Source organism: Sander lucioperca, chromosome 15 (genome assembly GCF_008315115.2).
Source record: "Sander lucioperca isolate FBNREF2018 chromosome 15, SLUC_FBN_1.2, whole genome shotgun sequence".
In the NCBI taxonomy this organism is placed as follows: domain Eukaryota; kingdom Metazoa; phylum Chordata; class Actinopteri; order Perciformes; family Percidae; genus Sander; species Sander lucioperca.
Genome location: NC_050187.1, coordinates 5,957,711 through 5,985,470, shown reverse-complemented (window position 1 = coordinate 5,985,470; position 27,760 = coordinate 5,957,711). Strand labels below are relative to the sequence as shown.

General features: G+C 40.0%; 1 protein-coding gene and 1 long non-coding RNA gene across 2 annotated transcripts; both read left to right on the top strand.

The window, feature by feature from the left end:
- The first annotated feature begins 265 nt into the window (after positions 1-265).
- On the top strand, positions 266-18,630 carry LOC116064188 (E3 ubiquitin-protein ligase TRIM39-like). The gene is made up of 2 exons (XM_031319229.2): positions 266-362; positions 16,791-18,630. Exons 1-2 carry the CDS (start codon positions 344-346, stop codon positions 18,170-18,172), a joined length of 1,401 nt encoding a protein of 466 aa, XP_031175089.1. The 5' UTR covers positions 266-343; the 3' UTR covers positions 18,173-18,630.
- Positions 18,631-19,335: 705 nt separating this feature from the next.
- LOC116064189 lies at positions 19,336-19,947 on the top strand. Its single transcript, XR_004895228.1, has 2 exons — positions 19,336-19,409; positions 19,666-19,947. It is a non-coding gene; the product is annotated as an uncharacterized LOC116064189 (long non-coding RNA).
- Positions 19,948-27,760: the final 7,813 nt, after the last annotated feature.

Below are 27,760 nucleotides of genomic sequence, written 5' to 3'. Positions count from 1 at the left end.
GTTGTTGCCTTCAGCATTCACACCAATTATATTTCTGCTGTCTCTCTTCACAACGAACGGACCAAACTACTGTGAGGTAAGGAAGGGTGCTAATAGATATGTGACCCTTTGTGTGTGTGTGTGTGTGTGTGTGTGTGTGTGTGTGTGTGTGTGTGTGTGTGTGTGTGTGTTTGACTATACATAATTATAATATTATTTTATTTATATATAATTACATTATTTACCACACACAGTGTGTTATTTAATGATTTTTTTTTAGGGGAGGACCCCCCCCCCGCCCCCCCTGTGATTTAGGACTCTGCAGGAACCCAGTTAGTTCCTGTTGAGTTGTCAGTGAGAAGAGATGCACCGACAGACAGACGGTAAGATTTACCTTTTATTAAGTGAAATACTTTAACTGTAATCTGCTGCAGACTGAAAAACACTCAAATACTCAAAGTGAAAGTAACTGAGGCAACTTTCTGCAGCAGGGAGGGGCACACGGGAGACGTTTACCTTCTGGGCTTTCTGCCAGAAATCTCTCACACTGTAAGAAAAACGGATAATGTCCTGGCAGAAAATGACCAGTACATGTTCCGTTAAGTTTACGTGCGTTTCTGTTAATCCATAAACGGAAAATTCAGTATATTTACAGTACATGCTCTGTGCATTTGACGGATGTTTCCGTAATTAAATCAACAATTTGCCCTTATGAAATCCAATCCAGGCAGACGGTGGCGGGATGCCCCGACACTTAAAATTCAACAAAGAATTTAACCGTGACCAATCAGTGTTGGACCTCCAGTCTGTTGAGATGATCTCCAAACGCAGAAACCAAGCGCAGTCACACCATCAAACGTTAAGACACGTTAAGAAAAAAGATCCGTATTTTACCGTAATCCAGTGACAAGAAAAAAAAAGTAATCCACAGCGATCAGGAGATCCACCTCGCCGTTTAAACAAAGTGGAATACTTGAGGATAACTAAATGACTTGCCTGTATTTACAGCTTAAACACATTTGCCCACTCTGACATCACATTTTCAAACCAGTTAACACACAGGATCAAACTGAAGCTCAATGGCCAAAATGACGCATTTTGTTAGCAAAATGCTCTAACACTCACAAAACATTAAAAGCATGCAACATAAGCAAATATTTCCATCAAACACCACAACTTGTGGTCAAATTAATTTATTCTTTCAATCAATCATTACACAATGGACAACAAAATACAAAATACAGCCATCAATATGAAATATGACACTTTACAAACTCAAATGGATACTGAAAAAAAAAGAAAAAAAGCTATCAAAGGAAACTTATGGGTGGAAATGCCTTTAAAAAAAAAAAAAAAAGATATATTTTATCTTTCACATTTAGTCCATTCGTTCTTGACGATTATGCCACAGGTTCTCATCAACATCGCATTGAATGTTTTCCCTTGCAATGCACCGAGGGAAATACCTCCTTGCGTGGCGCATCCATCCCTGGCAGTCCTCTGCACCTATTGCCAGGCAACCAGCATTCATTGCCTCCAGGAGGGGCATCTGCTCATATGGCCGGTGATCATACACCTTCCACCTCCAAGCAGAGAAGAACTCCTCGATTGGGTTCAGAAAAGGGGAGTATGCAGGAAGGAAGTGCATCATAATACGAGGCTGTGCTGCAAACCATTCGTTCACAAGGCGAGAGTGATGGAAAGCCACATTGTCCCAAATTATGACATACAGAGTCATGCCAGGCCTCAACAGCCCTCTCTCTTCGGGTGGAATCAGTATTTCTTTCAATGAATCAAGAAATGTGATGAGGCGTTCTGTATTGTATGGGCCAATGGTTGGTATCTGGTAAAGGACCCCATCATTGGAGATGGCAGCACACATGGTGAGATTGGCACCCCTCTGACCTGGCACTGTGACAGCGGCCCTCTGCCCAATGATGTTCCTCCCGCGTCTCCTCACTTTACAGAGGTTGAAGCCGGCTTCATCCACAAAAATTAATTTGTGATGTGCCCCCTCAGCTTCAAGCTCCATTATTCTCTAAGAAAAAGAACAAATTCATAAAGCAAATTACAGTATTCCAGTCGCATGCAACTATGGTAAACAAGGTATTACAATAACAAAATCTGTACCTGCACATACTGGAATCGTGCCTCCTTTACGATGTCAGAGTTTCTTTGAAATGGACCTCGGTACAGCTGCTTCATGCTGACATGGTGGCGTTTAAAGACTCGATCTATAGTTGCCAAACTCACACTGTTTATATTTCTAAATGCTCCCTGATCTGCAATTACTGCTGCCTGGATTTCACGCAGTCTGATTGCATTGTTTGCCACTACCATATCTACAATGGCAGACTCCTGTTCAATACTAAATATCTTTCCTCTGCCACCAGTGTGTGGTAATGTGTGGATCCTATAAAGTAAAAGCAAAAAGCATGTCAAAATTGACATTACTGTATGACAGTCACATAAATTGGATTGATAAAACATCTGCATTACTGTAGCCACAGTTTGTTCTGCTAACAGGGCAACACAGTAAAGCTGAAATACACCGTGGAATACATTACAGTAACACTGTGAATTACCTGTTCTCATTCCCAAAAAGCCTGACAATAAATGCCACATTGCTCCGAGTCAGAATGGGCTGGACCCTTTGTCCAGCCTCTCTAAAGGACCAGCCATGATTGATGACATGGTCAATAATTGTTGCCCCAATTTCATTTGAAACTTGAGCTGGATTTTGTCCTCTTGCTGCTGCAGCTCCTCCACCACGCATACGGGCTCCTCTTCCTCTGGCCCCTCTGCCATGGCCTCCACCACGCATACGGGCTCCTCTTCCTCTGGCCCCTCTATCATGGCCTCTTACTCTACGGCCTCTTTGATCCATGCTTGCAAATAGCAACACAGAGGTGGCATCTTTTATAGATGGATGAGGACTGATTGCTGATTGAAGAGTTGTGCAAATGAGTTTCACACAGGTGCATAGAGTTTTCTAATTATGCAAGTACTTTCTATCAGCTGTGAATAGATGTTTTCCTTTTGTTCACCACAGTGAATCCAATAGAGTTCGGGGTCTTTCAATGAGATCTGTGGTAACTGTTTTGACAAAGGGTGTGAAAAATGTGTGAAACAAATGAAAAAGTGTTAAAACATTTGCAAGAGAAGACTTCTGCTGTGCTAATAATGTGATGATGAAGACAAAGCGGATCCCAGTTTCATTTAGTGTGTCTTAGCAAATGAGAAAAACTGTAAATGTGTGAGGTCTGCCCTTATACAACAGACAATAGTATATTGAATTGATCATAGATTGTGTTTTGGACTGCAGTTTCTCTTGAAGCCTCTCTACATTTTTGTTTTGTTTAGTAAATGCATGCATATTTTTTTTTTTACTGTAAAGATTATTTTTTGGGCTTTTCCACCTTTATTTGACAGGACAGCTAGTTGAGAAAGAGAGAGAGAGGGGGGGAAGACATGCAGTAAATCGTCACAAGTCAGATTTGAACCCTGGACCTCTGCGTCGAGGTATAAACCTCCAAGTATATGTGCACCTGCTCTACCCACTGAACCAACCCGGCCACCAATTTGTTTCTATTGCTGCAGAGATTCAATACAAAAAATTATTGACCCATTTCAGAGTAGCTTTATAGAATGTAGGGTTTATGAAAAAAAGGAGACAGAGACAGAATTGTGGTACTCCTCTTCCTCTCCCTCATGAAGGCATTTTTCTTATTTTCTGTGTTCATCTACAGTATATTGTTCTAATAGGACCTCTTTCTGTATGTATGTACTTCCATATGATCATGGGATTGAAAGAACCTCAACACCTGAGTGGGTTTCCTAGAAGGGAATCAGCTGATTGATCTATTTGCATAACTTCAATCAGCTGTTTCTCAATAAATGCATGTATAAAATGCAGAGGATATATTTGTGTTTCAATTTACAATATGAGCAGCTGTTCACTTTGACTTTAGCCTATACGTTAGGTTTAGAACATGATGTTATGTGTTCTGACTTACAGAGTGAAAGCATTTGCAAATTGGTCAGTACAGATCCATTGTTTTGGTTTTGGTGGAGCTTGTGTGTAAAAGAAGTTCAAGCATTTTAAATGTGTGTTAGCTGTATGCATTTTGTGTCAAAGCAACAAGAAATGTGTTAATTGTATAGCCTTCACAGACAGATGTTGTGCTAACTGCGTTAAGAGTTTAGGAAAGTTGTTAAAAGTATTGAAAAAAGTGTCATAGCGATCGTGAAAAACTGTAACACAAAACAACTAAATGGTGGTCTGTAATACATCAGATTTCATTTACAGCTTTAGTAAAAAAATATATTTTAATGGCTCTGGCTCTCCCCGGAGACCATTGTTGACACATATGCAGGACGCAAAAAACGAAAATTACTGTTGCACTAGTCTGGACATCTTACCGTGCCAACACTGTAATAAAGGTATCCTAAATGCCATGTATATACATTTGTTGTCAGCTTCTTAATTGATTGCGCGTTTTGTGTAGATTTGGACATTTATACGTTTTATTCCACATTGTTTTTTTTGTTTTTTTTTATTTATTTATTTTTATTTTATTTTCACACGTTTTCTATACAATTGTACATAGCGCAACAGTGCTGCCATGTACATAAATACACAAATATACAGCACAATATACATTACTTACACAAACGTCTTCTACCCATTCCCCACCCTCCCCAATCCCCATGCAGCCTCATAACCTATCCGTACAAGTATACATTTGGAGTAAAGTGAGCCTACATTTTGCCGCCCACAAACAAAAAGACAAGGTAGGGTATATCCTACATACAGACAAAATGCTACATAAAGAAGCATAAGAACAGAAAGAAAAGAATAAAAAAAAAAAAATAGATAATTACAGTTTTTCTCATTTGCTAAGACACACTAAATGAAACTGGGATCCGCTTTATCTTCATCATCACATTATTAGCACAGCAGAAGTCTTCTCTTGCAAATGTTTTAACACTTTTTCATTTGTTTCACACATTTTTCACACCCTTTGTCAAAACAGTTACCACAGATCTCATTGAAAGACCCCGAACTCTATTGGATTCACTGTGGTGAACAAAAGGAAAACATCTATTCACAGCTGATAGAAAGTACTTGCATAATTAGAAAACTCTATGCACCTGTGTGAAACTCATTTGCACAACTCTTCAATCAGCAATCAGTCCTCATCCATCTATAAAAGATGCCACCTCTGTGTTGCTATTTGCAAGCATGGATCAAAGAGGCCGTAGAGTAAGAGGCCATGGCAGAGGGGCCAGAGGAAGAGGAGCCCGTATGCGTGGTGGAGGCCATGGCAGAGGGGCCAGAGGAAGAGGAGCCCGTATGCGTGGTGGAGGAGCTGCAGCAGCAAGAGGACAAAATCCAGCTCAAGTTTCAGATGAAATTGGGGCAACAATTATTGACCATGTCATAAATCATGGCTTGTCCTTTAGAGAGGCTGGACAAAGGGTCCAGCCCATTCTGACTCGGAGCACTGTGGTATCTATTGTCAGGCTTTTTGGGAATGAGAACAGGTAATTCACAGTGTTACTGTAATGTATACCACTGTGTATTTCAGCTTTACTGTATTGCCCTGTTAGCAGAACAAACTGTGTCTACAGTAATGCAGATGTTTTATCAATCCCATTTATGTGACTGTCATACAGTAATGTCAATTTTGACATGCTTTTTGCTTTTACTTTATAGGATCCACACATTACCACACACTGGTGGCAGAGGAAAGATATTTAGTATTGAACAGGAGTCTGCCATTGTAGATATGGTAGATATGGTAGTGGCAAACAATGCAATCAGACTGCGTGAAATCCAGGCAGCAGTAATTGCAGATCAGGGAGCATTTAGAAATATAAACAGTGTGAGTTTGGCAACTATAGATCGAGTCTTTAAACGACAACATGTCAGAATGAAGCAGCTGTACCGAGGTCCATTTCAAAGAAACTCTGACATCGTAAAGGAGGCACGATTCCAGGATGTGCAGGTACAGATTTTGTTATTGTAATACCTTGTTTACCATAGTTGCATGCGACTGGAATACTGTAATTTGCTTTATGAATTTGTTCTTTTTCTTAGAGAATAATGGAGCTTGAAGCTGAGGGGGCACATCACAAATTAATTTTTGTGGATGAAGCCGGCTTCAACCTCTGTAAAGTGAGGAGACGCGGGAGGAACGTCATTGGGCAGAGGGCCGCTGTCACAGTGCCAGGTCAGAGGGGTGCCAATCTCACCATGTGTGCTGCCATCTCCAATGATGGGGTCCTTTACCAGATACCAACCATTGGCCCATACAATACAGAACGCCTCATCACATTTCTTGATTCATTGAAAGAAATACTGATTCCACCCGAAGAGAGAGGGCTGTTGAGGCCTGGCATGACTCTGTATGTCATAATTTGGGACAATGTGGCTTTCCATCACACTCGCCTTGTGAACGAATGGTTTGCAGCACAGCCTCGTATTATGATGCACTTCCTTCCTGCATACTCCCCTTTTCTGAACCCTATCGAGGAGTTCTTCTCTGCTTGGAGGTGGAAGGTGTATGATCACCGGCCATATGAGCAGATGCCCCTCCTGGAGGCAATGAATGCTGGTTGCCTGGCAATAGGTGCAGAGGACTGCCAGGGATGGATGCGCCATGCAAGGAGGTATTTCCCTCGGTGCATTGCAAGGGAAAACATTCAATGCGATGTTGATGAGAACCTGTGGCATAATCGTCAAGAACGAATGGACTAAATGTGAAAGATAAAATATATCTTTTTTTTTTTTTTTTAAAGGTATTTCCACCCATAAGTTTCCTTTGATAGCTTTTTTCTTTTTTTTTCAGTATCCATTTGAGTTTGTAAAGTGTCATATTTCATATTGATGGCTGTATTTTGTATTTTGTTGTCCATTGTGTAATGATTGATTGAAAGAATAAATTAATTTGACCACAAGTTGTGGTGTTTGATGGAAATATTTGCTTATGTTGCATGCTTTTAATGTTTTGTGAGTATTAGAGCATTTTGCTAACAAAATGCGTCATTTTGGCCATTGAGCTTCAGTTTGATCCTGTGTGTTAACTGGTTTGAAAATGTGATGTCAGAGTGGGCAAATGTGTTTAAGCAATTGAGGAAAAACTGTAAAATAATGCAGTTTCTGTAATTCCATCTGATGTTAGTGTTTTTATGACATTGTGCAGTGATTGACTAAATGTTCCTGTTGGAAGAGAACATGTGTTAGTGTTTTGGAAGAATTATTTGACTTAGACACATGTTTTGCATTGTTTTGGTGGACATAGTGTATTGTGTTAGTGAATTATTGTATTTTGAAAGTCCATATTGGAGTTTAGTTTACAATGTGTGATGTTGAGCATGAAATTAACTGTTTTGCCAATCGTGTGTTGTAGGTGTGTTGGTGCGTTAAGAGTTTAGGTAGGTTGTTAAAAGTATTGAAAAAATTGTCATAGTGATCGTGAAAAACTGTATTTAAAATATTTATAAAATATCTGGTCATGCCAGAAGTAATTATTCCACTCATTTTTTAAACAATGCAGTTACCCCCGCAAACTCCGCGTATGTAAAAAGCTCTGTTTGAATCAAGGGGTCACATGTCTATTAGCATGAATAGTGTGTGTGTGTGTGTGTGTGTGTGTGCAGGGCATGAAGTTAACTTTTTTGACCACCAGCCAGTGTTTTTTTTGCCTCATAAAGGTGTAAACCAGGACTTGCTGTGTCTCTATGATCCTATCCTGTCCTATTGATGGTAGCCTACTCGTGGACATTGCTCCGTCATCACGTGCTGTAGTGGGGGGGGCAGCCTTGATAATCCTGTGTTGGCTTGTTACGCCACTGCATATAAGAGATGAGATGACAAAATCAGGAGTAGCCTACGCCACCACAACAACAAAACACTGGTGAATGTGCACCATAACACATGAGTTGTTGCAAAAAAGTTGCAATTTTTTTGTATAGTTCTTAAAAATAAAAAAATAAATAAAAAGGAAACTTGTTTTGGGGAGAATAATAATTATTACTATTAATTAATTACTCTGGGCTGAGATTTTCTAGGAACCTTACCAAAAAGGCTCAGGATGCTGCAGATGTTGGTATAATATGAAAACAGCTGGTGGATTTAAGACACAAAATAATAATTTATTGAATTAATCAAATATGATTAATGGCAGTGGCTTGTTGATCTTTACATTGTTAGTTAATTTCCTATCCTGGGCTGGGACACATTCATACGGTTTGATAAAGGACTTATTGGACTTTAACTTATCATTGCACTTACAATAACAAGAGTAGCTGTCCTCAATTTAGGTCATCCTGTACGTCTCATCTGCGTTTTTCCCTGCATCCACCGTGTGTGATTGTGTGTGTGTGTGTGTGTGTGTGTGTGCATGCGTGCGCGTGTCAGTCGCGGGGGAAATGGAGCAGCAGCCCCGCCCGCTGCAGAGAGCCGACAGATTGAAACAGCAGCAGCTTCAGCGGCTTTAGAATGAAAAATCGTTACAGCGTACATTGATGTTAAAATGTATACGTTGGCAGGACGGTCTGAAATGTTTTGCGCGGTCTTTCGCTGTACGTTTTGTTGGTAAATGTGAGATGTCACATACGTCTAGTAGGGAAACCTACTTTGTCTAACTGCTCCTGCATTGTAAGAAATGATTCTGTGGTCATGTAGATTTGAATTAATGTATTAGGTAAAATATATTCAATATGATTGTGTTTTTGATTTTGAGGCAAATATTTAATTAAATTTCAAATAAAAATGTTTGGAATAAAATCCAACCATTGTAGTTAAATAAAACATAAGCATTATATTTATCTAATCCCAAATAGAATATTGAGTTAATTCAAATCAATGTAATCAGGCTAATTTTAATTGAAAAGCACTTCCTGTCAACCTAGTTAGCTAGCAGCTATAATGTTACCCAGCATGCTGTTCGGCTGTGTAAATTTGTAGGCTAAATGTAAAATTATTAGTGTTAGAAATTGTTAAAGTCACAAATAGTTGTGTGCTATGGTGTTTTATCCTATTAAAGAGAGTTAGTTGTGGGTTAATTGTCGTTGTAAATTTACAACCATGAGTGAGAAGGGTACGAAGTTAACAGGGCTCCCGTTCTGAAGTCACTTGCAGATTAATTCGGCCGTAGCGTTCTCTGCGGCATTGCACCGGTATTACGGTATGTGAAAAATTCATATCATATGGGAAATTAATATCCGTATACCGGTATACTGCCCAGCACTACTCCAATGAGTCGAAAGCATAAAAGTGAATTGCTAATAAAATTCTTATTTGAGTATTTGTTAAGTTCTGTACTTTCTGGGCCATAGACTAGTTATTCCTATGAAAGAATATTTAGATTTAATTCATTGCATTGATTAAATTCAAATCGATGTGCAGATTAATGTAGATGATTATTACTCAATTATATATCATTGATATGTAGAATTAAAATAATTTTTATTAGTACTATACATTACTACATTAGGGAGTTTATCGTTTTCAAATCAACTCAATATTTTTGTTTAGGTTATAATTAATTCTGTACTGTTTTAAATAGATAACTATTAAGGGTCTCATTTAATTCATATTTACTCAATACCAAACCATGTGAAATTTAATTAATAATATTGCTTGTAATCTGTTGCCTCATTTTTATTGAGTAGATATGGTGTATCTTTTCTTACAGTGTGGGGCGTGAGTCCGATCAGCACGAAAACTTGCACATAGACTCGGAGGACCCTCATGACAAAAAGTCATCAAAAGAATTTTTATAAGTAAAACAATGCGCAAGTTATGGAGGACCAACTTCCTGTAGGTGGGTGTCGAAACAGGAACGGTTGTATCTTGGCAAAAGTTATTCCGATTTACATGAAATTTAGAATGTGTGGCCAAGTTTGTGAAATTGCGTCCGTCAAGAGGCAAGAGGCAAGGGGTGAGGGGCGAGGGGCGAGGGGCCGTCATCGCTGCTTGCAGCTTTAATTATTAGGGCCTGAGCGCCGACAGCGGTGAAGGCCCTATTGAAACTGAAGGAATTACTCTTTTTCCTTCGGCCGGCAAATTAATCGTCTTTTTGAGGGGCTTAACATACTCAAAAACTCACAAAATTTGGCAGTCGCATCAAGTCTGGTGAAACTTTACGTATTTTAAGGGTTTCGGGAATAGGCGCACAAAAATGGCTCGCTAGCGCCCCCTACAAAGTTAAAAAAATTGAGCCCCTGCAGTACATTTAACGTAGACTCACAAAACTTGGTACACATATGTAACATGTAAATACCTACAAAAAACGTCATTGGAGCCATACCCTAAACCCAACAGGAAGTCTGGCATTTTGAATTGAAACTTCGAAATTAGTGCGATTTTGGCCATTTCCACATGTCGTACTTTAACGAACTCCTCCTAGAGATTTCATCCGATCAACTTCAAATTCGGTCTGTGCCATCTTAAGACATTAAAGATGAAAAGTTGTTAAAAGAAAAACTTTTCGTCATAGGGCATGGCCGTGGCGGTGCGTTTCACCATCAAAACAGGAAATGGGTGTAACTTGAGTGTACATTGTCCAATTGGCTCGAAACTTTTCAGGATTCATAAGAGTCCAACTCTGAGGACATCTATATGCCGATATTTACTTAAAGTCATAGCGCCCCCTAGTGGCGGGAAGTAGGCCTAAAAGTCAAGGTGCTATACTTTAACGAACTCCTCCTAGAGATTTCATCCGATGTACTTCAAACTTGGTCTGTATCATCTCAACACCTTAAAGATGAAAAGTTATTAAAAAGAAAAACTTTTCGTCAAACGGTGTGGGCGTGGCGTGGTGGCCATTTTGAGTGTTTAGTGATGAACGAGAAAGTGGCTGTAACTACAGTGTAAATTGTCATATCTGCTTGAAATTTCACACAATCAACAAGAGTCCAGGCCTGAGGACATATACAGGACAATATTGACTTTTGGTCATAGCACCCCCCGCTGGCAACAGGAAATCAGCCTTATATGACAAACATCATCTGATTTAAATGAAACTTAGAATGTGTGGTCTACATGTGACATATTATATTACATACATTGACATATATTGACATTCTGTTGAAAATATCACAGATTCATGCCCCCCAGGTATTGATCCTAATGGCACTTTACAAGTGAATGAATCTGAAAATGTTTTCTGCAGGGTCACATGTAGTACTAGTACTATTCCAGTTATAATCAACAATAGACCATACAAAGTGTTGAATCCCCTAAGTAGTAAGAAGTTGACTGCAAACATAGTCAATTTAGCATCCAGTTCACGTCAGCCACAGGTAACCAAAAAAGGGGCAATACTTAACAACCTAATTGGAATTACAACTACCACTGCAATGATAGAACAGGATAGGAAAATTAGATGCGGTCTACTAAATATCAGATCTCTGTCTTCTAAAGCAATACTAGTAAACGAATTGATATCCGATAATCAAATTGATCTATTCTGTCTAACTGAAACATGGCTGGGCCATGAAGAGTATGTCAGTCTAAATGAAGCCACTCCTCCCACTCATATTAATACTCAAATTCCTAGAAGCTCAGGCCGAGGAGGGGGAGTTGCAGCCATATTTGACTCAAACCTGTTAATTAATCCTAAACCTAAACTAAATTATAACTCTTTTGAAAATCTCGTTCTTAACCTTCAGCATCCAACATGGAAAACAGTACAGCCAATTATATTTGTTGTTGTCTACCGAGCACCAGGTCCATATTCTGAATTTTTATCGGAATTCTCAGAGTTTTTATCATGTGTAGTCCTAAAATCAGACAAAGTACTTATTGTAGGTGATTTTAATATCCATGTGGACGGTGACAGCAATAGCCTTAGTACTGCTTTCAACTCACTACTAGACTCAATTGGTTTCAGTCAGAGTGTGCACGAGGCCACGCACTGTTTTAACCACACCCTTGACCTTGTGCTGGCATATGGCATCAAAATTGAAGACGTAATAGTATTCCCGCAAAATCCTTTATTATCAGACCACTTCTTAATAACTTTCGAATTCTTACTACCCGATTATACGAAATTAGATAAAAGCTTCTACGCTAGAAGCCTATCTGACAGTGCTATAGCTAAATTTAAGGAAGATATTCCAACAGCACTAAACTCATTACCGTGCCGTAATATAACAGAGGATCTTTATGTAAACTTAAGTCCCTCTCAAATTGATAATTTCGTAGACGGTGCTACGGCCTGCCTACGGACGACTTTAGACTCTGTTGCTCCCCTTAAAAAGAAGACGATGAAGCAAAGGAAACTAGCACCTTGGTATAACTCCCACACTCGTAAATTAAAGCAAATCTCGCGCAAACTTGAAAGTAAATGGCGTTCCACCAGACTGGAAGAATCTCGTTTAGACTGGCAAGACAGTCTGAAAACCTATAGGAAGACCCTAAGAAATGCCAGATCAGACTACTATTCATTACTAATAGAAGAAAATAAGAACAACCCAAGGTTTCTTCTCAGCACTGTAGCCAGGCTGACAGATAGCCACAGCTCTATTGAGCCATCTATTCCTATAGCTCTGAGTAGTGATGACTTCATGAGTTTCTTTAACGATAAAATTATAACAATTAGAGATACTATTCATCACCTCTTGCCCCCAACCTCTAATGGGTCACCTTTAACTGACAGACTGCTAGAAAGAACGACTAGACCTGACATATACTTAGATTGCTTTTATCCTATAAACCCTCAACAATTAATGCTAAAGGTCTCTTCAGCTAAGCCATCTACCTGTCTCTTGGACCCCATCCCAACGAGGCTACTTAAAGAAGCGTTACCCGTGGTTAACACTTCATTGCTAGATATGATAAATATGTCTTTATTGACAGGTTATGTACCGCAGTCATTTAAAGTAGCTGTGATAAAACCTCTACTGAAAAAACCCACCCTCGATCATCCTGAGGTCTTAGCCAACTATAGACCTATATCTAACCTTCCCTTTCTCTCCAAGATCCTTGAGAAAGTAGTCGCTAATCAGTTATGTGATTTCCTACATAGCAATAGCTTATTTGAGTACTTTCAGTCAGGATTTAGAAAGCATCATAGCACAGAGACGGCACTGGTGAAAATCAATCACGATCTTCTAACTGCATCAGACAAAGGACTTGTCTCCGTACTTGTCTTATTAGATCTTAGTGCTGCATTCGATACTATTGACCATACCATCCTCTTACAGAGACTGGAACATTTAGTTGGCATTAAAGGAATCGCACTAAGCTGGTTTAAGTCCTACTTCTCTGATCGATCGCAATTTGTTAATGTTAACAATAAACCCTCCAATTACGCTAAAATTAACCATGGCGTTCCTCAAGGCTCAGTGCTTGGACCAATTCTATTCTCCTTATATATGCTTCCTCTAGGCAATATTATTAGGAAACACTCAATTAACTTTCACTGTTATGCGGATGACACCCAATTATATCTGTCAATCAAGCCAGACGAAACCAGCCAGCTAGCTAAACTTCAAGCTTGCATTAAAGATATAAAATCATGGATGGCCTACAATTTCCTGATGTTAAACTCAAACAAAACCGAAGTTATTGTGCTGGGCCCGAAACACCTACGAACCTCATTAGCCGAAGATATAATTACCCTGGATGGTATTGCCCTGGCCTCCAGCACTACTGTCAGAAATCTAGGAGTTATTTTTGATCAGGATCTATCCTTTAACGCCCATCTAAAACAAACCTCTAGAACAGCCTTTTTTCACCTTCGTAACATTGCCAAAATCAGGAACATCCTGTCTCAAAACGATGCAGAAAAACTAGTCCATGCATTCGTTACTTCCAGGCTGGACTACTGTAATTCCTTATTATCAGGATGCTCAAATAAGTCCGTTAGGACTCTCCAGCTGATCCAGAATGCTGCAGCACGTGTTCTGACAAGAACTAAGAAAAGAGATCATATTTCTCCTGTATTAGCTTCTCTCCATTGGCTTCCTGTAAAATCCAGGATTGAATTTAAAATCCTTCTTCTGACCTATAAAGCTCTAAATGGTCAAGCTCCTTCATATCTTGAGGACCTCTTAGTACCTTATTGTCCCACTAGAGCACTACGCTCCCAGAATGCAGAGTTACTTGTGGTTCCTAGAGTCTCTAAAAGTAGAATGGGAGGCAGAGCCTTCAGCTATCAGGCTCCTCTCCTGTGGAACCAGCTCCCAATCTGGGTTCGGGGGGCAGACACCGTCGCTACATTTAAGACTAAACTGAAAACTCTCCTCTTTGATAAAGCTTATAGTTAGGGAGTGAGGAGTTGCAGTGAACACCTAGACCGGCGGGGCAGGGTGCATAGCTGCAGACACAGCACCCCTGCTTTTCTCTGCTTCTCTTTACAGTCATCAGATTTACCTATCGTAAAATCAATAATATAGTGCCTCTCCTAGTTATGCTGTTATAATTCTAGACTGCCGAGGAAGTTCCTTCTTATGACACGCTCTTTTCTTTTGTTTCCTTTTATGCACATCCTGTCTCAGAAGTGCTTGTTACTCACCTAGCTCTGGGGAGTTTACTCCCCGGAGTCCTTATGTTTCTTCTTCGCCCAGAACATCGCCTCGGATTAGGGCGACACCAAGACCTGGGTCTTGGGTGCAGCTGTGGCTATGGACCTGCTACACCCTGCTACGCTCTGCAATTCCCTGCAATGCCCGGCTACGTCCTGCTGCGTCCACCGCGTCCACCCATGCTCTGCTGTGCCACGCTACATCCTGTACCGTCATAACCCCAACCGTCAGACACCGCCCACCAAGATTCTGGGTCTGCCGAGGTTTCTTCCTAAAAGGGAGTTTTTCCTCGCCACTGTCGCAATAGCCACTGCTAATGCTTGCTCTTGGGGGAACTATTGGAATTGTTGGGGCTTTATAGAGTGTGGTCTAGACCTACTCTATCTGTAAAGTGTCTCGAGATAACTCTTGTTATGATTTGATACTATAAATAAAATTGAATTGAATTGAATTGAATTGAAATTGAATTGAATGTGATAATGAGCCGGCCCCTATACTTTAACCACGCCCACTTACTCAGGCCACGCCCCCTTTCATAACATTTGAACCGTTTAAGGTAGAGTCTTGTGTGAGGTATCATTGAACTCAGCAGAGCAGAGAGTTATTTTTTGATTAGTGATGGTTTGACCCACCCCCTATGCTTTGACCACGCCCCTTTTCATAACTAATTGCCCGTTTTAATGTGGAGTCTTGTGTGAGGTATCATTGAACTCAGCATAGAGTTCCCTTTTCATTAGTGATGATTTTCCCCGCCCCATATGATTAAGCCATGCCCCCTTTAATAACTAATATATATATAAGCTTTATTGCAGACACAGGTCCATATAACACATAATACAGTATACATAGTATAAAAAGGAGATACAAAAATACATAAAAATTGCATATTAGCCTATAGGATATACAGGCTATTGCACTAATGTCGTCTTAACCTAGAAGTGTATCTATAGCAGCTTTTCAGAGGGCTGACTAGAGCTTCAATTATGTGGTTCTCTGACTTGTCCAAGCGACACATAAAACTAAACATCAGTTGTCTTAAGAGTGTCTCACACGTTGGCACTCTAGTGGACACAAACAACTGACTGGCACTCTGCCACCTAGGGACACAGAGCAGCACCCTCATTGCATCATTGTCTGCTACCTTCAGCCTCTGCATACTCTTTTTCTTATAATTAGACCACAATTGAGCAGTATATAGCGGTGTGATGTAGGTTCTAAACAGAGAGCACTTCACAGAGTCAGAGCACATAGAGAATCTCCTTATAAGCATGTTAGCTTGAGAGTAAATTTTACAGCGCTGTCGGTAGAGGTCTTTGTCATCCGTCCAGTCATCAGATATGACATGACCTAAATATTTAATTTCCTCACACACAGCAAGAGGACTATCTGACAAATAAAAAGTCGGAAAAGTTGATTTCCTGTCTTCGTCACTTCTAACTATCATTATGTGACTTTGCTTAGCATTATACTTTATGTCATAATCAAGGCCATACTGAGAGCATACCTTCAGCATCTGCTGCAGCCCAGATCCGTTTCTTGTACACTATTGTGTGAGGTATCATTGAACTCAGCAGGGCGTTCCCTTTTCATTGGTGACGACTTGCAGTGTCTGAGTGTAGCGCAAATGCACAGTCGCAAGGAGCGGTGTCCGCCAGTAACCCCAACGCGCGCAGAGGCTGTGCTTCTGTGGTAGTACAGGGCAGCTTCCAGGTATGAATGTGATCAGATCAGACTGTGGTGGTACTGGGTAGCTTCCAGGTTTGAATGTGATCAAATCAGACTGTGGTAGTACTGAGCAGCTTCCAGGTATGAATGTGATCAGATCAGACTGTGGTGGTACTGGGTAGCTTCCAGGTATGAATGTGATCAGATCAGACTGTGGTAGTACTGGGCAGCTTCCAAAAAAAAGTGTTCAGGCTGGTAAGTTGATGTACCCAAAACAAATATCCACTGAAATATAGAAGTTTTTTTCGCCATGCAAAGTCTATGTGAAAAGTCTTTCTGGGTCAGAGGGGTATGGTTGCTTTAAGACATGGCGCTGTTCCTGTGGACTTGGGGCACACGTGAGACGTTTACCAGAAGGGCTTTCTGCCAGAAATCTCTTAGATTTAGACAACAAAACTACTTAGTTAGGTTTAGGAAAGGATAGTGGTTTTGGTTAAAATAAACCCTTCTGGCAGACCGCCCTGAAGGTAAACTTGTCCCGTGTGCGAGGGAGGGAAACACAACTGACTTTCTGTTTTAACGTCTGCTGTTTCTACTGTTTTCAGCTGCTCTCAGAGACAAAATGGCTTCCATGTCAGAGGAGGATTTCTGCTGTTCAGTCTGTCATGAAGTCTTTAGAGATCCTGTTGTTCTGTCATGTAGCCACAGCTTCTGTAAAGACTGTCTGGAGAGCTGGTGGAGAGAGAACCAGGCACAGTCGTGTCCAGTTTGTAGGAAAAGAACAAAATGGACAGAACCACCTCGTAACCTGGAGTTAAAGAAGCTGTGTGAGAGTTTCTTACAGCAGAGAGATCAGAGAGCTTCAGAGGCTCTCTGCAGTCTGCACTCTGAGAAACTCAAACTCTTCTGTCTGGACCATCAGCAGCCAGTGTGTCTCGTCTGTCTACATTCAGAAAAACACTCCAACCACATAATCAGACCCATCGATGAAGCTGCAGAACAACACAAGAAGGAACTCCAGGAAACTCTGGAGCCCTTAAAGGAGAAGATAGAGAAATTTGAACGAGTTAAAGTGAAGTGTGATGAAACAGCAGAACACATGAAGGTCCAGGCCCGACGCACAGAGACGCAGATTAAGGATCAGTTTAAGAAGCTTCACCAGTTTCTAGAAGAGGAAGAGGAGGCCAGGTTGGCTGCACTGAGGGAGGAAGAGGAGCAGAAGAGTCAGAGGATGAAGGAGAAGTTGGAGGCTCTGAGCAGAGAGATAGCAGCTCTTTCAGACACAGTCAGAGCCACAGAGGAGCAGCTGAGAGCTGAAGACATCTCATTCCTGATCAACTACAAGGCTGCAGTGGAAAGAGTCCAGCAGCGCCCCCTGCTGGATGATCCACAGCTGCTCTCAGGAGCTCTGATAGACGAGGCCAAACACCTGGGCAACCTGAGCTTCAACATCTGGAACAAGATGAAGGACATGGTCTCCTACACTCCTCTGATTCTGGACCCAAACACTGCTCATCCAGAACTCATCCTGACTGAAGATCTGACCAGTGTGAAATGGGGAGAGTATCAGCAGCTTCCTGATAATCCAGAGAGGATTCATTATTCTTTCTCTGTCCTGGGCTCTGAGGGCTTTAACTCAGAGACTCACAGCTGGGATGTCAAGGTTGGAGACAGTACAACCTGGGAACTGGGTGTGTTAGCAGAGTCTGCCCAGAGGAAGGGAGACATAGAGTCTGGATTATGGACAATAGGGTTCAATGAAGGTGAATACTCAATAGTGTCTCCATCAGATCCACTCACTGTTCTCCCGTTTAAGAAGCATCTCCAGAGGATCAGAGTGACTCTGGACTGGAACAGAGGAAAGCTGTCGTTCTCTGATCCTGATACTAACATCCACATACACACCTTCACACACACTTTCACTGAGAAGATGTTTCCATTCATTTACACTGATGGTAATTTGAAGATATCACCACTGAAGGTCTGAACGACAGGTCTGATGGAGTCTGTAGTTTTAGGGTGGTGTTTATAATAGTAAACAACTATTCACTTCCTAAACGTTAATGTGTTCCATCTTTTTATGTAGAAATAATATCTGAACTGAATGATAAAATAAGTTCAAACTTTATACCGGCAGCAGCAAACAGTAACAGGAGTCAGCAGATTAAATATGAAAGAATATAAACAGAATAATGGTTGTTAATATAAAGGGTAGTAAACTGATTGCAGCGGTAAAGGAGACGGCTGAATGAAACAACAAAAGGTTTTAAAAAGCTAAAAGATATGTGTTTATAAAGGTAAATATGGATGTTTAGATGAAACATTATTATTGTTGTTTTGAGCTGTCGAAGGCGTAATATACAAAACTGGGCTTTTTCCCAAGTTTTAGTTATTTTTCAAAGTTTTTGTTGCCTTTTGACGTTTTTTTACAAGATTTATTCCCAACAATTTTTTCGATGTTTTTATCCCTTTTTTAAAATCCATGCAGACATGTCCCCCCCCCCTTCCCAGATAGTTGGAGATCTCGATGTTAATTTGAGATGAAGACTTGCAGATAGAGAGAAGAATGAGCTCACAGTGAGTCATAATGTGACAGGAAAGGGCTTGGTGTAAGTAAGGTTAAAGGTTAATGTGATTTATCTTTTCCTAAACCTAACTGTCCCGTTCTTGTGCCATATGTCAGTTAAACGTGCGTTGCAACCCAGAGAATGTGTTGGTTGTCTATGTGTAGTTTTGATGTAAGTCATTATTTTTGAGATACTAAAAAGGGTTCGACATAAGCAATGCCTCGATAGCCCAATGGCCCGATGGCTCGTTGGCTCGATGGCTCGATGGCTCGATGGCTCGATGGCTCGATGGCTCGATGGCTCGATGGCCCGGTACAGTAAGACTCTATGTCGGGCAAGTTGATTGGCCAATCAAAGTGACGAGTGTAGAAATATTACTATTATTTAGACGTGTTATTCTCAGTATTAAAGTTCATATTATATTGTGTTGCTCATTGCTGTGAGTTGTGTGTAGTCATAAGACGTTGGTCACAAGTTCCAGGGAGGACATACTTGTATTCCCTGTACAATGAATAGGCTTGGATGCACAGATGGTTTAGCTTTAGCTTTTGATTACATTATAGTTATACCTAAACATTATAGTTTAGGAATGTGATTGTATGTTAGAAACTGTTTTATAACAGACAGAGAAGTAGAAAAACAGAAAATAGTTTTTAGGTTGGTGTGTGTGTTCGGGCGAGGAGAAAAGATTACAAGAACAAGAAGAGGAAGTTACATTTACACCACAAAGAGGCCCCAACCCTGCACGTGTGTGAGGACACACTTGTATTCCCTCTACAATGAATAGACTCGGACGCACAGATGATTTAGCTTTAGCTTTGATTACAGATTATTATAGTTTAGGAATGTGATTGTATGTTAGAAACTGTTTTATAACAGACAGAGAAGTAGAATAACAATAAATAGCTTTTAGGTTGGTGTGTGTGTTACAGTTACACCATAAAGAGGCCCCAATGTGTGTGGTGTATGAAGATAGTAGAATCTGCCTGGAGACGGAGGATAACACCCCATCAAGGAAAAGGATAAAGGTTGAGGGATATTGCAGATTCGGGGCTCACAGATCGACAGAGACTTTGCTGACCTGAGCTCCGTACATTTGATGTCTGAAGCTAGGGAAACTTAGTCTCTTTTTGGGAACCCACAATTGTGTTCTGTAAACTTAACTGCTGGACTTAGTAAACTTTGCTAAACTTGAGTCTATCGTCTCAGTTTTGATCATTGAGTTCTGGTATCACAAGTCTCATCAACAGACGCCCAGGAACTAGAGTGGTTCGAGTAACTGGAGTCAGATCTTTTCTGGCCTTCGGGCCTGTGTTTTTTGCCAGAATTCCCTTCAGGAGTTAGTTCCTTGTAATTTGATGCTAACGTTGGGTACAACACGATCTTTTCTTTTTAACTCTGTAACGGTAGAACTGAATGTATTTGTTTTTTAACAATAAATAAATCAATAAATGTCTGTGGTGTGAAATAAAAGCAGTCTTGATCATTGGTAACATTCAGCAGAAAGGGAACTGAACTCTGTTTAGTAGCACATTTATCTACATCAGTATTACATTGTGTTGCCAGGTTTTCCCAAAAGCATGTTTGCAGAAGCAGTGAGACTGTAAACCAACAGCCATCTGATCTTAAAGCAGTGGTGGATCTAGAACATTTCACATGAGGTGGCAAAGGGGTAGCGAGAGATCTTGGCAGGGTGGCAGTGGAAGACGGTACATGGGAACCCCCATATGTAAACACATTGCTATGCCCTACTATGCCCCGCAACACCCTGCTACTAATATTACTTCTAGTCATAGTTCCATTATCTTTATTGTTACTGTAATTGCCACAGTTCATCATACCAACTGCTATAATTATTATGAATCATAATTATAATTCTCTGTTGTATATCTGTATCAGTGTCTCTGTGTCCAGCCCAGTCTCACGGCAGTTGGTTTAAATGTCACGTTATTTTAATCTATTGATACGTGTTCACGGGGACGTTTTTCTCTTTTTTTTCGTGGTGGCCAGCACGAAAATGTGAAGTAATGTATTTCAATGGGAAGCATATTTCGTGGTCACAGCACGAAAATGGTAGAGAGTAGTATAAAGAGCCGAAAGCGGGGATCGCGTCCCGCGTGTGGCGTTTTGGTTCCCGTGGTCTTCCTAATCACAACCGTCCCGTTATTGTCGCGCGTCCGCCGCGGCTGTCTCCCGGTCGTGTGAGGCACCCTTTCCCTGTAGTGTTTTTCCTAAACCCAACCTCCATCCCGTTAATGTGTCACGTCCCCAGCGGCCGCCTTGCGGCCGTCTCCCGGCATGTGAGGCGTCCTTTCCCCGTAGGGTATTTCGTGCTGGCCACCACGTAAAAAACGAGAAAAATGTCCCTGTGAACACGTATCAATAGATTAAAAATAACGTGACATTTACACAAACTGCCGTGAGACTGGGTTGCTGTGTCCCAACCGGCAGCAGCAGATGGCTGCCCACCAAGAGCCTGGGTCTGTCTGAGGTTTCTGCCCAAAAGGAAGTTTTTCCTCACCACTGTTGCACCAAATACTTGCTCTTGGGGGAATTGTTGGGTCTTTGTAAATTATAGTGTGGTCTAGACCTGCTCTATCTGTAAAGTGTCTTGAGAAGAGTGAACTCTGAAATTGAATTAAATGGCTTAATCATATTTACTGATACTGACAAATAGAACAGAAAATAGAACAGAATGTCTTATTTTATCAGTAATTATTTTCAAACAAAAGGTCAAACAAATGCTATGATAGAGAAACTGTAAAACATCATTAGATAATCTATAGATACAGTATATGTCAATATTTATACATCTAACCCTATAACATAGACAACAGAATGGAAATAGCCAAACACTGAAAACATGTCATTTCACTGAGTGATATGACATGCTATGCTACTGTACTGCAATTTATATGGAAAAAGAATATAAACAAACCATATGGTCCAGGGGTAACTCCAGCCTCCTCTTCCTCCATGTCATCTTCATCTTCCTCCTCCTGATCATTCTCTGCCTCGGTCCCTCTCTCTGAATCTACAGCCTCCTCTTCCTCCCTCACAGTCAACTGTTCCTTTCCCTCTTCTCTTTCACTTATTTCTGCATCTCCTTCTGTGGTCTTCTCCTGCTCTAACCCTGCCTGGTCTCTCCAGTTTACTGCCTTCTTCTTCTTCATTTCCCTCCTTCTCTTCCTCCTGTGCAACATGCCCACTTTTAGGCTTCTGATAATATCTCCAGCTACTCTGGCCTGCAAAGGTCAAGATGTGATTATCTGGTCATACTTGTATTACATTACACTGTAGGGCCCTGTAGCTAATAAGTAGCCTAAGAAATATAAAATCAGAATACATTTATTACATGCACACAACAGTTATTTTTAGACTAGCCTTTGGACAGTTTGACAGTAAAGGATGTCACCTGGTGTAATTTGTGCAGCATTATTATTGCTGTGATATGTGAGAGGAAGACGATTTTATAGTACTCCTTAACTAATCACATACAAATGATCGGTCTCAGCAAGCACTGTGTACTGTGTTGTAACGTAACACCACCGAAACAGCGACCCTCTGTAAATGTTATGAATTCAAACATGCCAGTATGTAATATTTTGTATTATGCTGTTCTTGTCTTTACTAAAATCAAAACTAATCAAAGGGCAGAATGATCTTACAATTCACGAGGAGGCGATTTGACTTTTGGCTAACGTAGTAGATGCACTGTTGTTGATGCTGACTCACCTTTAGCATACATTACATTTATTACAAATGTAACTTTACATTAAACATGTGTTTAAACTTCACCTGGGGAAACTGACTTCACCTTCAGAGCTCAAAAAATCACACTTCATAACATCTGAAATGTCCTTTTAAGATCAAACTTATCGGCTGCCTGAGAAAGCTCCACACATTAAATTACGTCATCTGAACAGACCAGGAAATCAGTTAGTTCCTGTTGAGTTGTCAGAGAGAAGAGACGCACCGACAGACAGACGGTAAGATTTACCTTTTATTACAAAGCTGTGACTTTAACTGAGGGAGGACAGTTACAGAAAGGAGCTCTGAAGTACTAAAGAAGTGAAATACTTTAACTGCAATCTGCTGCAGACTGAAAAACACTCAAAGTTAATTTAACTGAGGCAACTTTCTGCAGCATGGAGGGACACGAGACGTTACTTTGGTAAAGTTGGAAAGACATTCACAGATTCGAACTTCCGGGATCAATAACTTCTGAGCTAAATGTTATTAAATCACAAACGATGCATATTTCCTACCGTAGTAAAAGGTAAACAACGAGCTATAAACTCATTTTCATCCGAACGAGCCGTCAAATAACATTGGGCCTCATTCACCAACCGTTCTTACGAAGAAATGTGTTCTTAAACCCCATTTACGCACTTTTTATGAAGATTCTGACATTCACTAATGTTTTCTTATCTTGGATTTGTTCTTAGCTAAGAACAAAATCTATGAACACTCAAGAGCACTCTTACACACATTTGAGTGATGACAGTTTGCTCCAAATAAGTGGTTACTGCATTTTATTTAATTCTACAGTCGTTTACAATGATAGTATTTTACTGTAATGTATTTCTGATCATTTTTTGAAAAAAAAATCATAGTATGCAAAGAAACACAAACACTGCAATTTACATGTGAAAATTAACATTGTGGATGTGTTCATTATGAATGAATGTATGATATTGATATTTAAATTTGTTCTGCAACATTTTTTTATTTCAGTTTGCATAAAATTTTACTTAATTTTTACTTACTTACTCACTCGACCAGCCAGAATTACAACAAATAGTGCTACACTAATTGATAACATATTTACCAACGCTATTGACTATTAAGTTGAAAGTGGACTAATAATAAACAACGTCAGTGATCATCTGCCAGTTTTTGCAAACATACATAGCTGCACTAAGACCAGGAAAGACTGCAAAATATACACAATGACCAGACACAGAACCCAAGAAAACATCAATACATTCAAAGAGGATTTAATGAAACAAGACTAGGGAAAAGTGTACGTAGAAAATGCGAATGAAGCCTATGATTAATTTTTGACTGTTATACCATCACTTTATGAAAAAAACTGTCCTCTTGTAAAGAAAGAAGTAAAACAGAAATCTGATGAAAAACCGTGGATAACTAACGGAATATTAAATGCATGTAAGAAGAAAAATGTATTATATAAAGAGTTTTTAAAGAAGAGGACAAAAGAAGCAGAAAAGAAATATAAAATATACAAAAACAAAATGACCAGAATCATGAGAAACAATAAAAATAATTATTATAGTAAACTACTGGAGGACAACACAAGCAATGTAAGAAACACCTGGATGGTGCTGAATTAAATTATCAAGAAAAAAAAAGACAAAACAGGAGACACTAACTATTTCCTGACTAAAAACAATACAGAGGTTAAGGATATGACCTTAGCTGCAAATTAATTTAATGATTTTTTTTGTTGGAGTTGGTCCAGGTTTAGCTGAGGAGTTTGCAAAGACTGGTAGTATAAATGATGTGCTGAGCAAGAATGTAAATATTAATGAATCTATGTTTGTTAAGGGAACTGATGAAAAAGAAATTATTGAGATTGTTAAAACATTTAAGAGTAAAAAGTCAACAGACTGGAATGGCATTGACATGTTTATGGTAAAAAGTATTATTGGTTGTGTTGTGAAACCTCTAACACATGTATGTAATCAATCTCTGAAAACTGGAGTCTTTCCAGATAAAATGAAAATGGCAAAGTGATACCAATATATAAGGCTGATGAAAAACATACACTATCAAACTACAGACCTGTTTCACTGCTCTCCCAATTTTCAAAAATACTAGAAAAAATATTCTCTACAAGGCTCGATAATTTTGTTACTAAACATAATATACTGTGTGATCAGCAATATGGTTTCAGGGCTAATAGGACAACTTCACATGCACTTATTCAATTTGTAGAAGAAATAACAACAGCAATAGAACAAATAAAATATGCAGTGGGGATATTCTTGGATCTTAAGAAGGCATTTGATACAGTAGACCACAATTTATTGATCATAAAATTACACAAATGGAATTAGGGGGACTGCACTTTCTTGGTTAAATAGCTACTTATATAATCGACAACAATATGTTGAACTGCAAAACCATAAATCAAAGTTAAAGAAAATCACCTGTGGGGTCCCCCAGGGGTCAGTGTTGGGACCATTGTTGTTTAACTTGTATATAAATAATGTATGGGTGGTGGTAAAAAAATTGAAAACCATTTTATTTGCTGATGACACTAATTTAATCTGTTCTGGGGAAAATTTGGAACAACTCTTGGATACAGTGGAAAATGAATTAAAAAAGATGAAAAGTTGGTTTGATGCAAATAAACTAACACTGAACTTAAGTAAAACTAAATTTATAAATTTTGGTAATCGTGCAACAACTTTACACAAAAAAAACTTATGATAGATGACATTGAAATAGAAAAACTAAAAGAACTTAAATTTCTGGGAGTGATAATCAATGAAAAATTGTGTTGTAAGCCACTTATACACTATATTAAGGCTAAACTATCCAAATCAATTGCTATACTGTATAAAACAAATTACCTATTAAATCAACGCTCATTGTATACATTGTATTGTTCCTTCATACTGCCATATATTACTTACTGTTTGCAAGTGTGGGGAAACACTTACAAAACTAACACTGAATCTATTTTTATTCTTCAAAAGAGAGCCTTAAGAATTGTAAATAAAACCACTTATAGAGCACCAAATAATCCACTTTTTATCAAATTAAAAGCACTAAAATTAAGAGATATTGTTGACTTTAAAACTGCACAAATTATGTACAAAGTAAATAATCAACAGCTATCGAACAGTATCCAAGGGTTGTTTCAAATTCGAGACAGCAAGCATAACTTAAGAGGAATGTTTGTATTTCAAAAGAAACTTATAATTAACAAATGCTAATTAAAGCTGCAAGCAGCGATGGACGGGCCCTCGCACCTCTGCATGCGTCGGGGTTACTGGCGGAAGCCGCTCCTTGCGACCGCGCATTTCAGCGGCACTCAGACACTGCAAATCATCACCATTGATAAGGGAACTCCCTGCAGAGTTCAATGATACCTCACACAAGACTCTACGTTCTAGTGTTCATTAGCTGTGAAAGGGGGCGTGGCCTAAGCATAGCAGTCAGGGCAAACCTTTACCAATAAGAAAGGAAGTCTCTGCTGAGTTCTTTGATACCTCACACAAGACTCTACCTTACACGGGTCACCAGTTATGAAATGGGGCGTGGCTTAAGCATAGGGGGCGGGCCAAACCATCACCAATGATGAAGGAAGTCTCTGCTGAGTTCAATGATACCTCACACAAGACTCTACCTTAAACGGTTCAGGCGTGGCCTGAGTATGTGGGGGCGGCTCAGTATCACATGTAGACCACACATTTAGCCTGGGTAAACCCTGATGAACTTCCGGCAAATTTGAGATTTGCTCTGCAAGTCAGTCTAGCGAAGAGCCCATTCAAACCCATTTCCAATGTCCCCAAAATCGAGGCACCAATCACAACTGTTGAGGCGGGCTTTACACCAATCACAACCGTTGAGGCGGGCTTTACACCAATCACAACCGTTGAGGCGGGCTTTACACCAATCACAACCGTTGAGGAGGGCTTTACGCGACGATGATAGCGCAGCGACGGCGAGCAGCTTTTTGTTTACATTCAACATGACGGCTACCGAATCGCAGCATCACCCAGATCGTTGGTCTGATTGGTTGAAGGACTATCCAATGCGCCCAGAGGCATTTCAGCGGTGTCCGTTGGTGACGCCCCTTTTGAAATTAACTGTCAATGAACCTTTCCCAGACCCACTCTCAGTTACAACTGAGAAGGGTCTGGTGTCAACCAGGCTACCACACATATGTAAATGTCCTCAGGCCTGGACTCTTGTTGATTGTGGGAAATTTCAAGCAGATATGACAATGTACACTGTAGTTACAGCCACTTTTTCTCGTTCATCGCTAAACACTCAAAATGGCTGCCACGCCCACACCATTTGACGAAAAGTTTTTCTTTTAATAACTTTTCATCTTTAAAGTGTTGAGATGGTACAGACCAAATTTGAAGTCCATCGGATGAAATCTCTAGAAGGAGTTCATTAAAGTATAGCACCTTGACTTTTAGGCCTACTTCCTGTTGCACCTAGGGGGCGCTATGACTTTGAGTCAATATCGGCCTTTATTTGTCCTCAGAGTTGGACTCTTATGAATCCTTAAAAGTTTCGAACCAATTGGACAATGTACACTGAAGTTACACCCACTTCCTTTTTTGATGGCGAAACGCACAAAATGGCCGCCCCGCCACGGCCACGCCCTATGACGAAAAGTCTTTCTTTGAACAACTTTTCATCTTTAATGTCTTATGATGGCACAGACCGAATTTGAAGTTGAACGGATAAAATCTCTAGGAGGAGTTCGTTAAAGTACGACATGTGGAAATGGCCAAAATCGCACTAATTTCGAACTTTCAATTTAAAATGGCAGACTTCCTGTTGGGTTTCGGGTATGGCTCCAATGACGTTTTTTGTACATCTTGACATGATACATATGTGTACCAAGTTTCGTGAGTCTACGTTAAACGTACTGCAGGGGCTCCATTTCTTTAAGTTTCTAGGGGGCGCTAGTGAGCCATTTTTGTGCGCCTATTCCCGAAACCCTTAAAATACGTAAATTATTACCAGACTTGATACGCCCGCCAATTTTAGTGAGTTTTTGAATATGTTAAGCCCCTCAAAAAGGCAATTAATTTGCTGTAATAATAATTCCTTCAGTTCCAATAGGGCCTTCGCCGCTGTCGGCGCTCGGGCCCTAAATAATAATATATTAATTAATAATAATAATTCCTTAAGCTATGAAAAGGTCTCGAGGTGATAGTATTGTATACTGACTGTATGATTCCCGAACCTATTAACTAAGTCTAGTATGGATGTGTTATTATTGATTAACTATA